The sequence below is a fragment of the Dicentrarchus labrax genome, unplaced genomic scaffold, assembly GCF_905237075.1.
Source record: "Dicentrarchus labrax unplaced genomic scaffold, dlabrax2021, whole genome shotgun sequence".
Classification (NCBI taxonomy): Eukaryota; Metazoa; Chordata; class Actinopteri; family Moronidae; genus Dicentrarchus; species Dicentrarchus labrax.
Genome location: NW_026136702.1, coordinates 9,847,763 through 9,866,420, shown reverse-complemented (window position 1 = coordinate 9,866,420; position 18,658 = coordinate 9,847,763). Strand labels below are relative to the sequence as shown.

At 41.5% G+C, this 18,658-nt stretch overlaps 1 protein-coding gene across 6 annotated transcripts in view; it reads left to right on the top strand.

Annotated features, from left to right (window-relative positions):
* Nucleotides 1-354: 354 nt before the first annotated feature.
* The window catches only part of wdfy4 (WDFY family member 4), a 38,886-nt gene continuing 20,582 nt past the window's right edge, over nt 355-18,658 (top strand). Inside the window, exons 1-37 of one of the 6 annotated variants that reach the window (XM_051416690.1) lie at nt 355-541; nt 856-1,447; nt 1,601-1,688; nt 2,693-2,950; nt 4,373-4,484; nt 5,299-5,426; nt 5,738-5,866; nt 5,988-6,177; nt 6,714-6,903; nt 7,217-7,377; nt 8,560-8,792; nt 8,889-9,028; nt 9,360-9,490; nt 9,734-9,835; nt 9,926-10,116; nt 11,056-11,786; nt 11,897-11,990; nt 12,083-12,297; nt 12,432-12,523; nt 12,687-12,915; nt 13,250-13,326; nt 13,414-13,632; nt 13,832-14,010; nt 14,115-14,346; nt 14,876-15,027; nt 15,102-15,213; nt 15,302-15,492; nt 15,603-15,755; nt 15,882-15,955; nt 16,313-16,474; nt 16,603-16,697; nt 16,791-16,887; nt 17,019-17,221; nt 17,609-17,775; nt 17,851-17,970; nt 18,058-18,231; nt 18,309-18,467. In XM_051416690.1, the coding sequence (XP_051272650.1) occupies nt 1,668-1,688; nt 2,693-2,950; nt 4,373-4,484; nt 5,299-5,426; nt 5,738-5,866; nt 5,988-6,177; nt 6,714-6,903; nt 7,217-7,377; nt 8,560-8,792; nt 8,889-9,028; nt 9,360-9,490; nt 9,734-9,835; nt 9,926-10,116; nt 11,056-11,786; nt 11,897-11,990; nt 12,083-12,297; nt 12,432-12,523; nt 12,687-12,915; nt 13,250-13,326; nt 13,414-13,632; nt 13,832-14,010; nt 14,115-14,346; nt 14,876-15,027; nt 15,102-15,213; nt 15,302-15,492; nt 15,603-15,755; nt 15,882-15,955; nt 16,313-16,474; nt 16,603-16,697; nt 16,791-16,887; nt 17,019-17,221; nt 17,609-17,775; nt 17,851-17,970; nt 18,058-18,231; nt 18,309-18,467 (5,913 nt within the window). In that variant the 5' untranslated portion in view covers nt 355-541; nt 856-1,447; nt 1,601-1,667. The other 5 variants (XM_051416699.1, XM_051416721.1, XM_051416732.1 and 2 more) reach the window with 5 other exon arrangements.

Sequence of the window (18,658 nt, the reverse complement as noted above, 5' to 3'; positions counted from 1 at the left end):
GTCCCTATAAATAAGATAACACCTTAAAAGTTAATTAGTAGTGTCTTACTAATATGTGTGTGTGTGTGTATTGGGGCTGATAGTTAAACACTTTGTAGAGTAGTTTTAGGTGAAAATAATTATAAATAACTAATTAGCATGGAATTAATTAAGTTATTAGATGAAAAAAATGCATCATTTATTGTGATTATTTACCTGTTTGGGTCTTAACAGCACCTTTAGATTCTTCTTTGATGTTTAATGTGCTAGAGGTCATAATACTGTGAGGCGTAAACCCGCAGAGTTCAAAGACTGTATGCGTTTGCGACACTGGCTCAAAGTGTTTTGGTTTGTTTTTGTGGCTCGTGGAGGGGCATACGCGTTATTTTATCCATTGCACGTGCTGTCAGTGTAAAGTTAGCTATCACCGTGGCAACCAACCGACGATTTGAGGGTAGCATAATCTCTTGTCTCAGCTGTGAGGTGTAACGTTATCGGCCGGACGGCAGCAGAGGAAAATAAAACGGCGTGAAAATGGGGGACATAACGCGCCGTTGAGCTCGTGAGTGACCAGATAGGGTGTCTTCACCTGTGTCTGCTTGTTTCTGTGTTAATGAGGGGATTTCATGTCTGCCTTTTTTTTTTTTTTTTTTTTTTTTTTTATTGCAAATGAAAGTCTGCAGTTTCCTTTCATGTCAAACGACGGCGTCATTCACTTTCAGTGCCCAAATAAGCCAATGAGTTTTTAAAATGGCTGAATCATTAATGTCATTAGTTACACCTGTTTAAATGCTAAAAATGTCGTAAGTGAACATAATGTCGAAAGTACATGAGTGCAGGTTTTAAAGGTTGTCTATTTATTATTATTTCTTTTAGGATTTTCTCTCCATCTGGCAGCTTTTCATCATATTTCTACACCATTATAACCCACAAGATGGCACCGTTTAGCTAAGTTATGTTGTTGGCACTGCTTTATCTTTCTGTCACCAGTACAAACACCGCAGTTTCCCCAATCTCAGTTAAGTTACACGCCACAAACCAAACAAATCACAATAACCTACTTTGTATGAATGAACGTCCAATACCTGAGCCAAATGTAAGAAAAAAAAGATAACACAAACAACATCTGTAAATATGTTTTCTGATACTGTTAAATGTTTTATTTACTAAACCTTTTAAACACTGTTAGGCCTTTTTTTCCATTTATCTGCAGACAGTCACACACAATGCAATTTGTTTCTTATTGTTTCACCTGTAAGTCACAAGCTGTGTGTTTGCTGGCTTCTCTGGTGAATCATGGGATCCTGCCACTGTGATTCACACCATGCCAGTCTTACATGACACGTCTATAAAAAGCAATGGGACTCTTCTTTGAGCTGTAGTGGGAGGGCCCCATCCAACCAGCTAAACAACAGTTTTTCACTTCTCCTTCTCTAAGGAAGTAAGAAGGCACATGACCCGAGCTGATGTGAGTTGCTCTGCTTGTTCAAAGTTCAGTCTACATGTTGCAGATTAGTAAGAGGCGGGGAGTTTTTTTTACAGGAGGGTCTGCACAGTAGGCGCAAGTTATGTCTTAGCAGGTCTCTGCTTGTCTTTCTTTCTGACATGGAAACCGAGACAGACCACTCACTCAGTTGGAATAACACAGCACAGATGACAGTGTCTTCTTGGAGCTAGGAAATCCCCAGATGGCTCTCACACAAGTACAGGTAAGAATAAGAGGATTTAACTGTGTTGCATGAATGATTTTCCTCCTGAAAAGGCACATTGAAGGCGACAGAAGGGTCACTGTATCTGTGATCGTGTGTGCATACATACCTAATTATATGTCACTGAAGAACTCAATAGAGGTATTTGTTGTTCCATTGCATAAGTAAGAAGAGACTTGTATTGGACACATGACGTCCTCACATGAGGAAACATCAAAGTATTTATGAATTTCTGAGGAATGTGAACCGCCTTTTGCCTTTACTTACCGTCATAACTGATTCTACTGGCTTATCAGTGTAGCAGTCTGTGTTCTTCATTGTTCATCATGAGTCTGTAAACAGAAAGTGGCTCAAAATTATATCATCTTGATGAGGAAACAATGATGTAGTCAAACCTCAGGCATACAGTAATAGGTGAACTCCTCTCTGACCCTTCTGGGGTGAGATGTACTTATATTTATATATACTTATAACACTTAGATTAGCAGCTCTGTCGTGTGAAGGACTTCGAACTGTAGAAGAATTATTTCAGTAACTCGACATTTAGACATTTAGCAACATTTAGACGGACAGGACGTCCTAGAGTCAGTGTCACATCAGTTTGATTTTGTAAGAACAAAAGATCCCAAATTTTTCATCTTCTGCATGTGTGCACCTCAAATTGTCAAATTTAAGTAACTGTTTTTGTTTTCAAGAAACAGAAATAGTACAATGTTATAAAACACCTGAAGTGACATTTGTAGCTTGAATTAAATCCTTCTCATTACTGAGAATTGGGCATCAATTACGCCATGCAGAGTCCTCACAGACGTTGATAAGCAGTAAATGAGGATGGCACATGACTGCTGTGGTCTGTCCTTCTGTCTGGTGATGTGGTCAGGGGGGTAGGGAAGGAACTAATTTATCTGAGGAAGTGAGACAGACAAATTAAAAGATGTTTTGGATATTTTGTAAACTGAAAAACAGTGACAATCTTAAGGATTTCCCCTTTTTTCTCTCCCCAGGACCAGACTGCTAATCGGGAAAGGATCAATAAGGAAACCGGAGAGCTGAGTGCTTCAGGGGAGTTATCTGTCTCTGTGGAGTTAAAGGTGGACAAAGTGGAGGGGTCTTGCAAGGACTCTCAACTCCTACAAGAGCTCAGAGCACAACTACAGGAGCTGGGAATCCACAGATGCTCGAGCCCTGACCACAGAACTGACCATGTCCCTTTAGAGCAGAGAGAGGAGCATCTAGTCAAAGTCTTGCCTCTCTACATACAGGTATGGACCCTTTATTTTTCTGTTATCAAACAAATAAATAGAGACATCAACTGGAGAATCAACAAGTGGAGCCACAAATTAATACCCAACTTTGAAAAGGTTCAATTGATGCCTCAGGAAGCTGCGGTTTCCCAAACTGTTCCAGACCACTTGAATGAACAATTACAACAGCATGAGGCGGCAGTCAGATGTTTGGCCCTCAGCTGATCACACCACTGTCCCTTGAATAAGTGTGTATGTGGCCTTTTTCAGGAAATCTATACAGTATTTACTGAGCTGTTACATGAAATACAAAAGCGCTTCAGACCCGTGGCCTCAGGGCCTCACTTTGATTAATTGGCAAAAGAGGAATTTCTCATTCATGCCTGAACTGCGTCACACTGATGAAGAAACCTCCCCTCTTTTATTTTTTTTCACCCCGTGCACACACTCTATGTAAATTCCATCACTGATCTGTGTGTGTGTAACACCATTGATCGAGCTTACAGTTGCAGACGTAATCACTCTTAGGTCTGCTGTGTGTGTGTGTGTGTGTGTGTGTGTGTGTGTGTGTGTGTGTGTGTGTGTGTGTGTGTGTGTGTGTGTGTGTGTGTGTGTGTGTGTGTGTGTGTGTGTAAGCCTCATGACCAGAGATTTGACCCAAACATAGGGCCTCACTTAAGAATAGCAAACTCAAGTGAAATGTGATATCCTCTTAAAGAGCTGAAAAGAGCATATGTAGTCTACACTGGCTTCTATTATTTATAGTGTAGTGCATTAGCCAAAGCAGTCAAGCATCCGACTTTAATATGATCATAAAATATGTTTCACTGCAACTCATAACGCACATCAAATGCAGTTGATCAGAAACCTTCAGCATGTACATACAGTATATACAGTCATTTCATAAGATAAGATAGACTTTATTGACCCCACACTGGGGAAATTTACTTGTTAAAGCAGCTCCAGGTGGAAGATAGCAGATAAGACAAAAAGAAATACACATTAAATAACAAAATAAAATAAAAAAAATACAAGCTATCAAGAAGAAGAATTAGGGTTGTATGTACACTATTAACAGTATTCTTTTTATACAGATTTAAGTTAAAAAATAATATTGCACATGTTACAGCAGGAGGTAGTGGCATGTTGTAGAAATATATATATATATATATATACCGCTGTAATTTAGCAAGGAATATAGGCTAGACAGGGCTATGAATATACAGTACAGGTATAAAGACTAATGTGTATGTAAGAAATTACATTTATTTCATTCCCATAATTTCACGCTTAAACAGTTCATAATTCACATTAGAGATACTTTGGATACCATTTGCAGTAGACGGCTCCAGACATCATCTCATGTTTCATTTTTGTCAGTGTATTGATAATTGCTCTGGTATCTTTGTATGATGGACTCTCTCTCCTCTCTGATCCCAGGTCTGTGAGGATGGTGGCAGACTTGAAGGTCTGAACATAAAGGGGCTTGCAGCTCTCACTGCTGACACTGTCATCCATAACATCCACAACAGACTGGCAGAAAGGACTGCAGGTATTAAAAGGGCTCATTTGAGGAAACACAGTGTGGTTTTATTTTCTAGGTAGAGGGACTTTCTACCTCTTCTGTCTTACTTCTGCATTTTCAATGTGCTCTGGTTTTTTTTCACTTACTTCAGTATCACTCATGTAATGTTACTGAAAATGAGATGCCAAAGCACATGTAATCTCTCATTATAATCTGTAGTTCCTTTCTTAGGTTGTTCGGTCAGTTTTCTCTCTCTGTGTGTCCCCTCTGTCTTATTTCCTTCTTTCTGTTTGTTTGCTGGTTGTTTATGTTTAATTGTATTTTTCTGGAGGAAGGAGAAGCTTTTTTGTTTTTAGAGATACAACAGATACTTGTGATTTTGGATGCAGCTCTGGTATGGGTTCAAGTTTGCTAAGGCACTAACAAAGAGCATGAAGTAGCTATTTAGTTCTTAACTATTTTACCCGCAGAAAGTGGGACTTTTCATGGCTTCGCTTTTTGGGAGCACGCCCATATTAAAATTAATTTTAAGGAACTGTAATTTAGCACATACACTTGCCACACTAGAAATAGAAAATCGATGCAAATTTCCTCTAGAATAAAAATAGAAGTGAAACATGTCTGAAACACCCAAAGTCTTTAAGTTATGCATTTTGCTTTCTGTTTAAACACTGGTACACTTGACTAAAATATAAATTTAGATTTTACTTATTACTGTGACAGTAGACTGTGATAATAAGCGGCTGCAGCATGTAGATACTCTTGCTGTCTTTGGCTTGTTCATGACCCCTCAGTCTTCGGGGTCAATGTTCAGCACATGTTGAATGTTTTGTGTTTTCAGAGGGGGCTCGTGATGAGGTGGTGCGGTTCTTCCAGAAGCAGGATACAAAGGAGACGACCTGTGAGACGAGAGACAATCAAGGATGGCTGCTGTTAAAGTCTCTGCTGTTGCTGACAGCTGACAGCTCAGTGAGTGACAGTTTGCAAAGTTTCACAGTAAAGTGAAATTTCAAAGTCAGGTGTCTGTACTTTCAGTAAATTTGTGTTGGAGTGGAATGGCATTTACAACCTTTTTACAACTGGAGTCACTTCGTTCATGGGGCCATTACTCTTATTTATGTGAGGTCTTTGATTGACGTCATATTTATCATATTACCACTCGTATCTTCACAATGCATTAGATTTCCCCAGACTAGGACAGTATGGTTATGGTTCCTTTTTTTAGATGAAGCATCTTTTAATCAAAATATAAACACTGATCTTTATGTGTGTGTTTGTAGGATATATTGTCCTGTATAAACCCAGGGCTCCCTGCTGCTTTGGTGAAATGTCTGTACCTGCTAGTGTGCCTTCCAGCTAAAAAGGAGAATGTGTCCATTGAAGAGGCCTTTCAGGAGCCACTAACACAGGTTAATTGAAGCAACAGCCTCATTTTACACCATTGTTTACTTTTTACCTCATTACACAAGCTCTACTTACCTATCGTCTCTTTGTTGTTACTCTAATCTTCTTCCCTTTGCTCTTTTACAGGTTCTCCTTCAGCTGTGTAGGCAGCCAGTCAATGTGGAGAGACTGGTGGAAACTCAGGAACTGCAGTGCCTTATCATTGGCTTAACATCATTATGGGACCAGACCAGCGCCGCCTGGAGACATCAGGCCTCTCGCGTCCTCAAAGCAGTCTCTGCTGTAGCAACAAGCAACACTGTCCCGAACTTGTTAGGTGACTTAACTCAAAACTACTGGAATAAGTTAACTTTTCTGTTTATCTCCTAGTCGGTTATTTGTTTTGCTTCCCTGTTATGACTTTATTCCCTCAATTCCACCGAACACACAAGGACAACTATTAAATGCATTAGATAACAGAAAGTGAATAATTTGATTTGATCGGGGGAAAGTTATTTGAGCAGATATTTTTGTTCCAGTGATGAGATAATTATACAGAGACACATGACTAATCATCGCAGCGGAGACACATACAGCAAGTATGTTTCACATGATGCCCCCATCAGCACAGATAATTCACTTAAATGTTCTGGTAAACACAAGTCGAGTTTGATTTATTGTCGTCAGTATTTTCCAGCATTGTATTTTGTTTACATAACTCTGTAGCTGGACCTGTGTGAGATGTGTGCTTGAAACATTATTTGTATGTGGTGATACATTTCACCAATGGAAAACTGTGCGGATGCTATTGTTCTGATGTATTGTATATTTCTGAACAATTACTGCTTCACTAACCAAGAACACTGTCTTTAGGCAAGAACTGTGTGCGTATCTGCACCCAGAACCTGTTGCACATCAGTGCTGATGTCTCAGGACCACTGCTAGCTGAGGTGGCTGTGGCTGTGTTCAGCTTTATTAGAGACACCTATGCTCTCAATCCGGCCCTCTTCATGGAGTTTGACACCAACAACGGCTACAAGGCCCTTGAGAACATCCTGAAACGGTGAGATAAAAGGACATAAACAGAAACAGAGTGAAACAACTATGAGATTTCAGGATTAGGAGGAAATGAGACTCGTTCAAAGAGTACGCTTTGAGAGGACATTCTTGTTTAAAGTGTTTGAAATGCCATCAGAAGAATGAGATCTTTGTATTTTTGGTAAACAGGCATTCTTAGAAATCAAGTGGAATTTCATGGTCTAAATATACAGCCCCTTCAAAGCGTGCAATTATTCATACAAACGTAATTAGTTTGCTCTCTGTGCTTTTTATTTAACTTAAACCTTTTTATGTCTTTGTCTTTATACCATCATAAGCTGTGAGGAAGGTGTTTCTGTGGATCAGTTCCAGGCTGTGGAAGAGTTGTTGGCTCTCATCGCGTCTTTCACCCAGCTTGGGAAAACTGAGCTGAAAGTGGCTCTTTGTGTCACCAACCCCCAGCCTCCAGGCTTTAAGTTTGACCCGCCACTCACCAAAGGTAGGTGAAATCTTCACTTTAAGTTCCGCATTGTTATTCTCTGCCCTCCCCTCCCTAAGTATCTCTAACAGTTCATTGTACCAAGGGGATGAACTCTGAAACAACCTTTCCAAATTCACACTGCAAACCATCTAATTATCATCAGATGCATAGCTCAGCAAAGATAGGCTTAGGGAAGGGGGTGGGCCCCCCCAAATGACCACAGTTCATCCCTCCTTTGCACTTTTGGCCTCATATAACCCACCCAAACTACACCACTCCCTTTCCCTGATTTCCCACACACCCTGACTCCCCATTCCCCCACTGCTACCCCGCAGCAGTGCACAACACCCCTTAGGTTAACAGGAAGCTGAGGTGATTATGTCTGGGATGATGAAGTGGAGGCTTCCTCTCTAACTCTGTTAGGATGCCCCACATTCATTCACCACTGGCCTACAGCAACCAGCCATCTATCATAGATGCACACACACCTCCATCCAACACTCATAAATAGAGTGTCCATAATAAACACACACTTACCCATCCAAACATACACACAGACACACACACTCAGCACCCATCCATCACATCAAGGAGTAGAGCTCTTTCCAGCAGAGGGACCAGCGACTGTTTTGTGCTGATCTTATTTGGTTCTGATGCAATTTTGACTAAGTGTGAAAATGAATCCTATTACTAACCAGGTATATATTTATTCACAACAAACACAAGTATGTTTTAAGCTTCCAAATCTAAGACCTCCTCTTAATATTTTGACAATGCAGCGAGCAAACTCTATCAAGGCAGATTATGCTATTTGTCCTTTGCCTTCATGGCTGTTATGTTGTTTGTTTTCAATCTATCTATGTATGTGTAACTCAATTGGTTTATGGGATTCAAAATGTTCTCAGTGTTAAAGGTTGTTTGTAATTTATTGGTTTTCTTTTTTTCAAAAACAATAAACTGCCTGACCTTGCTAGACAAAACAATATGATAAATTGAGCTTCAAATTAAAAACATCCTTTGGCTAAATTGACCTCAGGATGATATTGTTTTGCTGTACTTTATGTCATAGACTAGTACAAGAATACAGTGACTCCCAATTCAATATGTGCAGGCATATTCTACTCAATATGACCTGTTTTAAAGGGCTGAAACCTCCTTTGACTACTGAAGTATACTTACCTAACGTACTTTTGTCTCCAGGTTCAGCAGTAAAGAACCTGCCCGCCTTCCACCTGCTGCAGGCCTCCTTGCTGCGTTCTCAGGACTCTCTGCTGTGCTGCCAGCTTCTTCGAACCCTGCAGACAATATGGGAGAGGGACACAGCCAATTTCTTCCTATTGGAATGGACTGTCCAGTCGATGACTCAGCTGGCTGCCTGTGTGTGCCGTAAACCAGCACCTGTCCAGAAACTATTCTTTTCACTGCTAGAGATGGTATGACTTCTAATGTTAACAGCAGAGTCCCTGTGCATACTTTTTCTTTGACACAACATGCGTACGAGGTCTGATTAAATGCTGGGTTTCCTGCAGGTGGTCTTTAAGTTGAACTACATCCCCCATGAGACCCTTCGAGCACTGCTGGTGGTGCTGAAGCAGAGCTGGGCTGGGACACTGGCTGGAGGAATGGCTGGGATAGAGTTTGGAGTGGTGGCTCTCAAGTGTTTTCACAGGTGACCGGTGCTAGTTGGTAACATATTACTCAGAATAATCAAAATATTTTATCCTAAATATATACTCTAATACAAGTCAGAATTTACTGCTCTCCCCTCAGTTGACATATTCACTCAGGGAGCTAGTTTAAATAGGAAATAGTTATAAACATAATCTTGTCCAAATGAAACCGCTTGGTTATTCTGATCATTAAGACAGATGTATACAGGACCGGATAAAGTTTCCAATTGTAGGTATAATTCTTTTTAAATGAATGAAAAGAAGTATTTTGTTTCCACCCATTGATTATTTGATGCTGGCTGAATAAGACCTATCTATTCTCCTCTGTAGGATGACAGTGCGCAGTAGTATGCTAGCTGAGGTGCTAAGTGACTGGGGTCTGCTGGAGCTGCTGCTTGGTGAACTTCGTAGGAGAGCTAAGATCCTGAGGAAGGCTGGAGTTGTCTCTTTCCCTCAAATAAGTATGAGCCAACATATTAGTTTCTTCAATCGCTGATGTAATCGTGATTGGACAATTACTAATAGCAGACAGAGAGCCATTGTTTGACATAATACATCATTACAGTGAATTTAGGATTTAGCAAGCAGTACTTTTACTTTCAGAGTGAGTCATTTTAAAATAAAATGCCTGCCAGTGTGTGTAATTTCTTCTCACCTTGTATGTTTACTCTGTAATTTGCATCTGAAGTTCTTGTGATCTATAGATCCCCAGCAGCTGCCATGTGTGGAGGACAGTGAGAAACTGCTCACTACCTGTATGCTTCAACTTGTGTCAACTCTTACTTTAAGATCGATCAAAAACACAGGTATTCACTTCTTTTCACGTCAAATTTTTAAATTAAAGTACTCTTTCCCCATCTGCAGTCATTTTAAGTTCCTGAATATGTGTATTCCAGTTTCAGTGCGAGACCTTGGTATGGTTCCCTATATAAAGATCTTCCTGGATGAAGATCAGTATCGAGGTCCCACTCTGTGCATTTTGGAGCAGCTAGCTGAGATTAACCCCGAGGAGTTCATGAGCACAGCCATAGGAGCCCTCTGCTCCTCTACACAGCAGGAACTCGGGTTGAAACGGGACCTTTTGCAGGTACACATCCAGAAACACTCAAATATGCAGTGATCTCAGCTGAACTGTAAATGTAGTCTCCACTCTACATCAAATCATAACAAATGTTAATGCTCTTAAAACATTATAAACTAGTGAATTTATTTTCTTAGCATGTGGGACCCTGATTACATTAGAGACAAATGCAGATTGATTTGCTAAAACAGGTTTAGCTGTTAACTCTGGACCGATTTGATTAGGCCTGCAGCCTTGTGCTGTGGCACGCTGAAGATTACCACCTCGATCAGATCAGTGAATGGGACAGAGATCTGATTAAGCTTAACTAAGTTACACACCCACTGTATGTGTCCGTTTTTATAGATGGCAGCGAGAAGAGCACTTAGTTGCAGATATTGTGTGTATTCAATGTGTGTGTGCTTGTGCTTGTTTGTGCATGCATGCAGGAGCTTGTCTGTGTGTGTGTGTGTGTGTGTGTGTGTGTGTGTGTGTGTGTGTGTGTGTGTGTGTGTGTGTGTGTGTGTGTGTGTGTGTGTGTGTGTGTTCTCTGCACTAATGCGGTTAAAGCAGGTGGCAATCAGATTGGGTACGACCTGGGTTGGCAAGTGTTAAGAGCCATTGTGATTACTCCAGTTTCAGTTAATCACATTTCCCTGTGCGTTCTGCCTCACACATTACCTACCTGATGGATTAGGTCTCTAAATTGAATAAAGCTAATGTGATTTTGTTCACCTCCAAAAACTAGTTACCAGAAATGATTTATGATATATCTATATGTTTCATCTATTTTTCATGACATTTTTTTAATTTTCTTTAATTTACTAGGGAGATGCTTTTAAAAGCTGATACTTTGAACATAGCTTAGTGTCAAAATACATTATGTACAAAGTATAGTAAACAGTATCAGCTTGTCACATCTATGATGCTTACTGATCCAAATGGCTCCTCTCTTCTGTATTTCAGTCGGTGCTGAAGGTGCTGGAGAGCCCCAACAGCTGGGACGCTTTCAGGAGAGCGGGAGGCTTCACCGGATTGCTGTCTCTGGTGATCGACATGGAAGGAGCTCTGTCTGACCCTCCTCAGGCAGAAGTGTGGAAGTCCCTGGGGCATCAACAGCTGCTGGACCTCCTCCTCCTCACTCTCCACATTCTGGCCTTGGCTGTGCATCTTCACACAGTAAATGCACACCATTTTGAGACTGGTGGCTTTTATGAAAGACTAGCAGAGGCTCTAATTCAGCTGGGCTGCTTCCACACTGAAGGCCCTGATAAAGAGAAATTTGATAGAGAGGAGGGATCCTGTCCCAGGTCTGCAGAGGAGAACCAGTCTCCTGGAAAGAGCTTCTCCCAGTTTGTTGACTTAGCAGAAACTTCTGAAACTCCTACCTCACCCTCCACCACACCGCAGCCCAATCTTCCTGTCACTCTTCGGACATGTATAAGGCTGCTCTCCTATCTTGACCAGTTTGCCACAGGGACCTACTCTCCTCTGGAATTAAGTGTTGAATTAAAGCCTGAGAATGGGTGTGACGGAGATAAAGAGAAACCAAATGGATCAGCAGGGCCTGAAGGAGTGTATTCAGGGTCCCCCCTTGTCCACTTGGGATCAGGCCCGCAGTCCATGGAGGACACGCATACAAGATCCAGAAACACAGCTCCAAGTATTTCCACAGTCTGCACAGAGTCTCAGTACAGGTGGATATTTCTAACCATATGGAGGTGGAGGAAGATTTAGCCATATTCCTATAAGATGAATTTTGCTTTACATTCGTATCTTTGTTTTGTGTTTTTTGATTGGCTTACAGTAGGTTCACCTGCGATCATGTTATTCTTCATCCAGGAGCAATCAGAGTTATTATGACTCTCCTTCCATCAGTGTTTACTCCTGAGGACCCACAGGTAACTTCCTAGACTTAAACCCTAATGTTGCATACTATTTAATACACAATAGGACCCCAATATGAGCCAAATTTCTTCCCCCTCTTTCCCAGCTGTCCATGGAGGTCCAATTTTCTCTGGCACATCACATCCAGGCCATAGTCAAATCAGAGCAAAACCGCCAGATAATGTGTGAGGGGGGACTCATCTCCACACTCCTAGCCCACTGTCCGAGCATGTTGCTGGCTCCAAATCACCCGTTACATCTACCTGTTACACGGATCCTGGAGAAGCTTGCCTCCCAGGCCATCACACATGCAGACTTCAGGTAAAACAAACTCAGCCTCTGAGGTTCAGACACATGCATTTATTTTTTGTACCGAAGATGAAGATGCTTTTGAATTTTCTTTTGTGCTACAGTATTATGTGTCTGACATCTATTTGTTACTTTCTCCTCCTCAGAAAGTACCTGTGTTTAGGGGATCCTCTAATGTGCTTGGCAGACAAAACGGCCGTGCATTTGCAACTACTTGACAAACCTTCTGTTACAAATGGTACATACTTGGTTTATTTTAGTAACTTAATCTTTCTGTTGTTTTAATGCCTGTTTTTTACTGATGCATGCTAGATTCAATCCTCTCAAGGTTTAATATGGTCTCTCAAACACAGACATTAAGCAGGTCACACATTGGATTTTGCTTGTGTGTTCTAAACCAGGTCACAGTTCAGAGGCAGATGCCTCATCGAGATCTCCAGTAAAGACACTGAAGCGGACCTTCAGCTTGTTAAAGTCCACAACTCAGAGTGAATCCTCTGTTGGTTCTGCAATCCCTGTCCACCAGATTATCAGTCTGGTGTCCATGACTTCTCCGCGCACCTTCAGACCACACCGAGTGTCCTCCTCACCTGCCTTTGTAGAGTTTGACATGAGTGAGAGTGGATATGGGTGAGTCCTTGTTTTACTTTGGCTCCATGTTGTCCTGCAGTATCAAATAGACTGGATTGGACAATTTTAATGTTGTTGAATTGAATTAAATGTTGCAGCAAAAATATATGTTGCATATAATATTGAAAGAGATGATTATCAAGAGTATTACTCATAATAAAGCTCAGAATTTAGTATAGGATAGTGTCAGAAGTGTGCGTACATATGCTATGCATTAAATAATCATAACGTATGCGCTGCAGCAATTACCTCAGGGAGGTTTCAATTGTGAGGAAATCACAGTGTAAGAATGTCATTCATTCACTAACTTCTTGGCATGTGTTATCCTTTGCAGCTGTCTTTTCCTGCCCTCTCTGGCCACAGTGAAAGGAGTGACAGCTGATTCAATCCCAACAGGTGGAATTGGAGGAGGTAAGTGATATTTCAAAATATTTAATTCTCACATATTTGTGAATAAATCAGAATAAAATTGCTAATCGTCTACCTCTTATGTTTTAGAATGCCGGGGTTTTCCACCTACAGCTGGTCTCTCGTTTTCCTGCTGGTTCCAGATCAACAGGTTCAGTTCAGCCTGTGATGCCCACCCAATCCGTCTGCTGTCAGTGGTGCGCCACATGTCCCGGACTGAACAACAGTACATCTGTCTGTCTATCTCCTTCTCAGCCTGTGATGGCTGTCTGGTTATCTCCACAGAGGAGGAAGCATTTACATACCTGGGTAAGATTGCCCTTGGTGAACTTGCATATAATTTATTGATTGGCGATAAAATTAGATGAATTTGTTTAGCTTTCTAGCTTTTACAACTAATTGTCATCTGTTCCTTATCAATTGTGTTTAAAGTGGGACTACACAATAATTACATCATCAGTTTGCTGCAGAGATTGACCGAATTTCTTGCTCCATGTCTGTTTAACAGATATGATGGAACCAGAAGTTAGCACTCCCACTTCTTTGCCTACATCACTGAGGTTCCGCTGCTCCAGCATGCTGGTCCCAGGCCAGTGGCACCATCTGGCTGTGGTCATGGCCAAAGACGTGAAGAAAAGCTGTGTGGCCTCAGCCTACTTCAACGGCAAGGCAGTTGGGACAGGAAAGGTATGATGAGAGGAAAGAGACTGAGGAGCTGATGATTAAACTGATTCTAGGTCTAATGTGACATTTATGTATTCATGTATCACAGCCTCTGAATTTTCTGTTAGATGAAGTATATTCAGCCATTCCCTGGTCAGTATGTCTCCATGGACCCAACGGCTGTGATTGATGTGTACGGACTGATAGGAACACCAGCTCTCTGGAAGGAGCATGCTGCTCTAGTGTGGCGAGTGGGTCCTTCTTACCTGTTTGAAGAGGCTTTGAGCCCCGAGGCTGTGGTTGTCATATATACACAAGGCACCGCCTATGTGGGCAACTTCCTGGCTTTGCGCAACACAGGTGAGTCACAAGAGCTTGTGAAAGAATTTCACCAGATTTCCACAGTAGGTCTTATGTTTACTTCCTGTAAGTCATCCTGGATAATCACATAGGATGCATGCTGTACATGTTTACATCTATAAATGTATTTTGTTGTGATTTACGAGCAAATATATTACTAGAACAAGATATAGCTGTTTCTAGGTGTGTCAGGTCACTTAGTTGTGTTATTTATGTCTTCCCACCATGACATGGTATGCAGTAAATTATGTTGTCATGGTGCTCATTGCATGCATGCATGATTTTCTTTGCATAACAGATGATGTGCTTCAATATGGGAGTATATATCTATACTGATGCAGATCAACTATAACTATCGAATACTTCTCATTTGTGCTATGTGATGACAAATATGTTTGACATTGAAATATTTTTTTATTGAATTGAATTACACAACTAGTTTTTCTTAATAGTGATGCTTATGGTGACACGTTACATTTGACTCTTTATATTTACCTACCTGCGTTGTCTCACCTCTGTTTGTGTCCAGGTCATGATCCAGAACCTGAGTCTCTCCCTCTCAGGCTGGTTCCTGAGGAGAGGATCTCACTTGGCATCAACCCAGCAATTTCTACATTGACAACTGTTGCACAGATCAGAGACGATTATAATGAGGTAGACTGCAGGCTAATTGCTAAAGAGGTAAGATGAGTCCATGTTAAACCTACGTGTTTGTTGTTTTGATACAGAGTAGAAATCATTGTGTGTAATTACAGATGGGGATAACATCTCGGGATCACTCCACCCCTGTGCTTGTAGCTCGAAACATCAGCCAGCACCTGAGCGGTACAGCTCGCACAATAGGAGCAGCCCTGGTTGGACATTTTGGTAAATAAGTATTATTTTGAAAACTTCATTTTCGCTTTAGTTCATTCTTGCAGGCACATTTGGTAAGTGCATGTCCTCTTTCTATTAGGTGTGCGTACGTTCACCCCCAGCAGTGCATCCATTGGTTTCCTGTATGTCGGTGGGCCTGCAGTTGTTCTCAGTCTGGTTGCAATGGCACCAGATGACAGCTCCCTGTATGCAGCTGTTAAAGTTCTTCTTTCTGTGCTGGAGACCAACTCTGCCATGCAGCGAGAAATGAACCGCATCAATGGATACAAGGTGTGTCAGATCTTGTAAAATCATCAGAGTAGCTACACACGATGATGTATAAAACATACATCTGTTATGCTCTGTTCAGATATTATATATATGATTTGTTCTCCTTGTAGCTGCTAGCTTTCCTGCTCAAGATGAAGAGCAATCTGGTCAGTCACAGAACCTTTCAGTTGGTCCTGTATCTCTCGAGTTCAGTGGATCCGAGCTCTGGGTCTGGTTGCCTACAAAACACACCTGCTTTCCAGGCCCTGCTGTGTAACCTGGAGGTAAGCATCCAGATTTTAGCATAAAAACTTAGCAGATGTAGGGAATCCATATTTTTTTATCTCCACCCAGTATTTATTTGGAAGAGTTTTGTTGCTTTCTCGTTATACTTTCATCCTGCTTTTCAGGTGTGGCAGAAAACATCAGATCATCTGGACCTTTCAGTTCTGAACCACTTTGCTGAAATCCTGAATTCCTCAAGGTAATTGCCACAGCTTATCAGCATGTGACCAGACAACACAGAATACGCTGTAGCTTTAATCTAATTTACTACTAACTCACATGGCCAATGAGTTGCATAACACAATAAAGAGGGTCTTGTTCAGGATTGTAGACAGAGTTTATCGGCTCTTCTGTCAACATGTCCTGCAGCCTGTCATCAATATCACAGAATTGTACAACTGAAGTAGTCAAGGGAATGTTCAACAGAATCAGTCACAGAGGCTGAAGAGAAGAGCATGACTGAACATGTGTGTGGATTGCTGAATTAGATTTTCTGTCTGTGGGAACAGATTGTGATTGATATTAATGGTCTCTGGGTTTCTCTCTGTATTCTCAGCAGTGACAGCAGGAATGCAGTGGTCATGCACAGTATGGGCCTGCTACAAAACCTGCTGTTTAAGCTCTCTGATCCTGCCATGACTGTTCAGAAGGTTAAGATCGTTTCTTGTGTCATCACATCCCTCCTAAAAGCCCACTTCACCCCTCTGGACATCAGCAGGTACAGTCGGGGACTACACCAGCCACAACAAAGGGGCCCTGTCATACAGTTTTCATATAAAGATACCAGATAAATTAAGGTTTTAGGAATAGCTCTGTATTTTTATATCTGTCTTTCTATCTGGTCAGACTTGGGCTGTTTCTGGTCTACACACTTCCTCCTCTCAGTAACCTGAATGAAGACACCAAGATATCTGACAGCGATCTTTCACAAGATACGCCAGGTACATCATATAACACAAAACCACAGTACATGTCTCACAGATGACACAAGTTGTTACCGACACTGACCTAGACTTGTCTTATCTGTGCTGTAGTTCAGAGTTCTGATCCAGCCAGCCTCATCTGGATCCGCAACCAGATTTTACTCTCTCTTTGTGAAATCCTCAACTCAGACAGCCTCCTAATCAAAAAGTGAGTATCACGTGTTTCTTTTAAATAAACCAAAACTGGAACAAAAAACATTTTTCCCAGTATTAAATGGCCATAATGTCATGGCGGAAACATTAACTGAATTAGTCTGTCATGTTTTCATTCCTCACTAGTAGGCGGAAAGCCGTATTTGATGCCCTGGGCAGTGATTGGTTCCTGCTCTTCCTTCAGCCCCACCTTCACCCTTCCACCTTGAAACTGGGTCTCGTCCTGCTCACACACTTTCTGTCGAGTCCCAGCCAGCAGAGCAGCTTCAGAGAGGGGGTACTCCCAGCAACACTCATAGACAGCATGGAGGAACCTTTTGCAGTCATGGGTACATCAAGTTGAATTAATTTTTCACAGCAAACCAGGGAAACAATTAAATGTTGTCTTTTTAGCCTCTTTTACTGGAATCACATTGTGATGCTATTAGGTTAATTTGATGCATAATTCTAATGTGTAAATTTGTGTTTTTTGTTCTACATCTCAATGTTGGCTTCATGCCGTTCAGTGTAATGAACAGCAGTTATATTATCAGTTAACATGATTTTGCACACATAAACCTCATCATGACTTGAATATGAAAATTAATATGAAAATTATAGTTTTAATAATGTGTTTGAACATCTTAAAGTCATTTAATATCTATTAGAATATTTTGAGTGTCTTACTTTAATCCAAAATCAACCTCTATCACTGATTTCTTGCCTTGCCTTGCCAGACAACCTTCGAGCTCATTCTTGGTCTTATGAGTGCTCCAGCACCACATGTCCCGGCTTTGATGTCCTACAGGGCCTGCTGATCAGGCACTCTCACCTGCCTCAGGTGTATGAAGCCCTGGCTGCTCTGCTGTTGGGGAGGAAGGCCAGTCACACTGCAGAGATGAAAGTGAGTAATTATTCATTTTGTAAATCATCCTTTTCGTTGTTGCTATCATAATGCTTCATTATGTGTCATCTGCAGGTGAATTTGGATGATGTCCTACAGTCATTTATTGACAGCCAAGCAGACACTCCTGCTCAGCCGCTCTGTGTTGAAGCCGCAATAATACTGCTGGAATTAGTCAAAGTCATCGTCACTCAGGTAGGAACGTAATGCCTGCACATTTTATCAGTATTCTTCATCACAAATTAATAATGTGTAATACATTTTTATTTTATTTTGTAACAGCCACTAACAAAGCACATGTCCGACAATGATGCATCGTGGGAGTCGCAGCTCCCCGCAAGTGTAATGCAGTTCCTTTGTCTTCTCCATAACCTCCGGCCCAGAGACCCACTGTGGGCGTCACCAGAGTTCCTCCATGCTCTCGCTGGAGTTGTGTACCCTCCGGACAGTTTAGAGGTTTGTGTGTTACTCTGGATTTGTGAAACAGTTCTCATCTCTCTGGTCTTATTCACTGGTTTGTTCACTTCCTTCAGGGTGTGGTTGAGCCTTGCATAACGACTGAAGGTGAGGACACATTCAATAGTCAATCAAACAGGAAGCCAGTGTGCGACTTCATCCGTATTCTATTGATGGACAGTCTTCTCAATGTGTCAGCCAACACCAACGCGCATCCTCTCATTCTGCTGCTGGAGGTGAATGCGCGCACACACACAGAGACACACACACACACACACACACACACACACACACACACACACACACACACACACACACACACTATTAATTACTGTATTTTGTTAGTTCACAGATCACACTCAAATATTTACATACGTGCATGCACAATGCCTTCCCACCGAAAAAAGACTCTTCATCATACTATAGG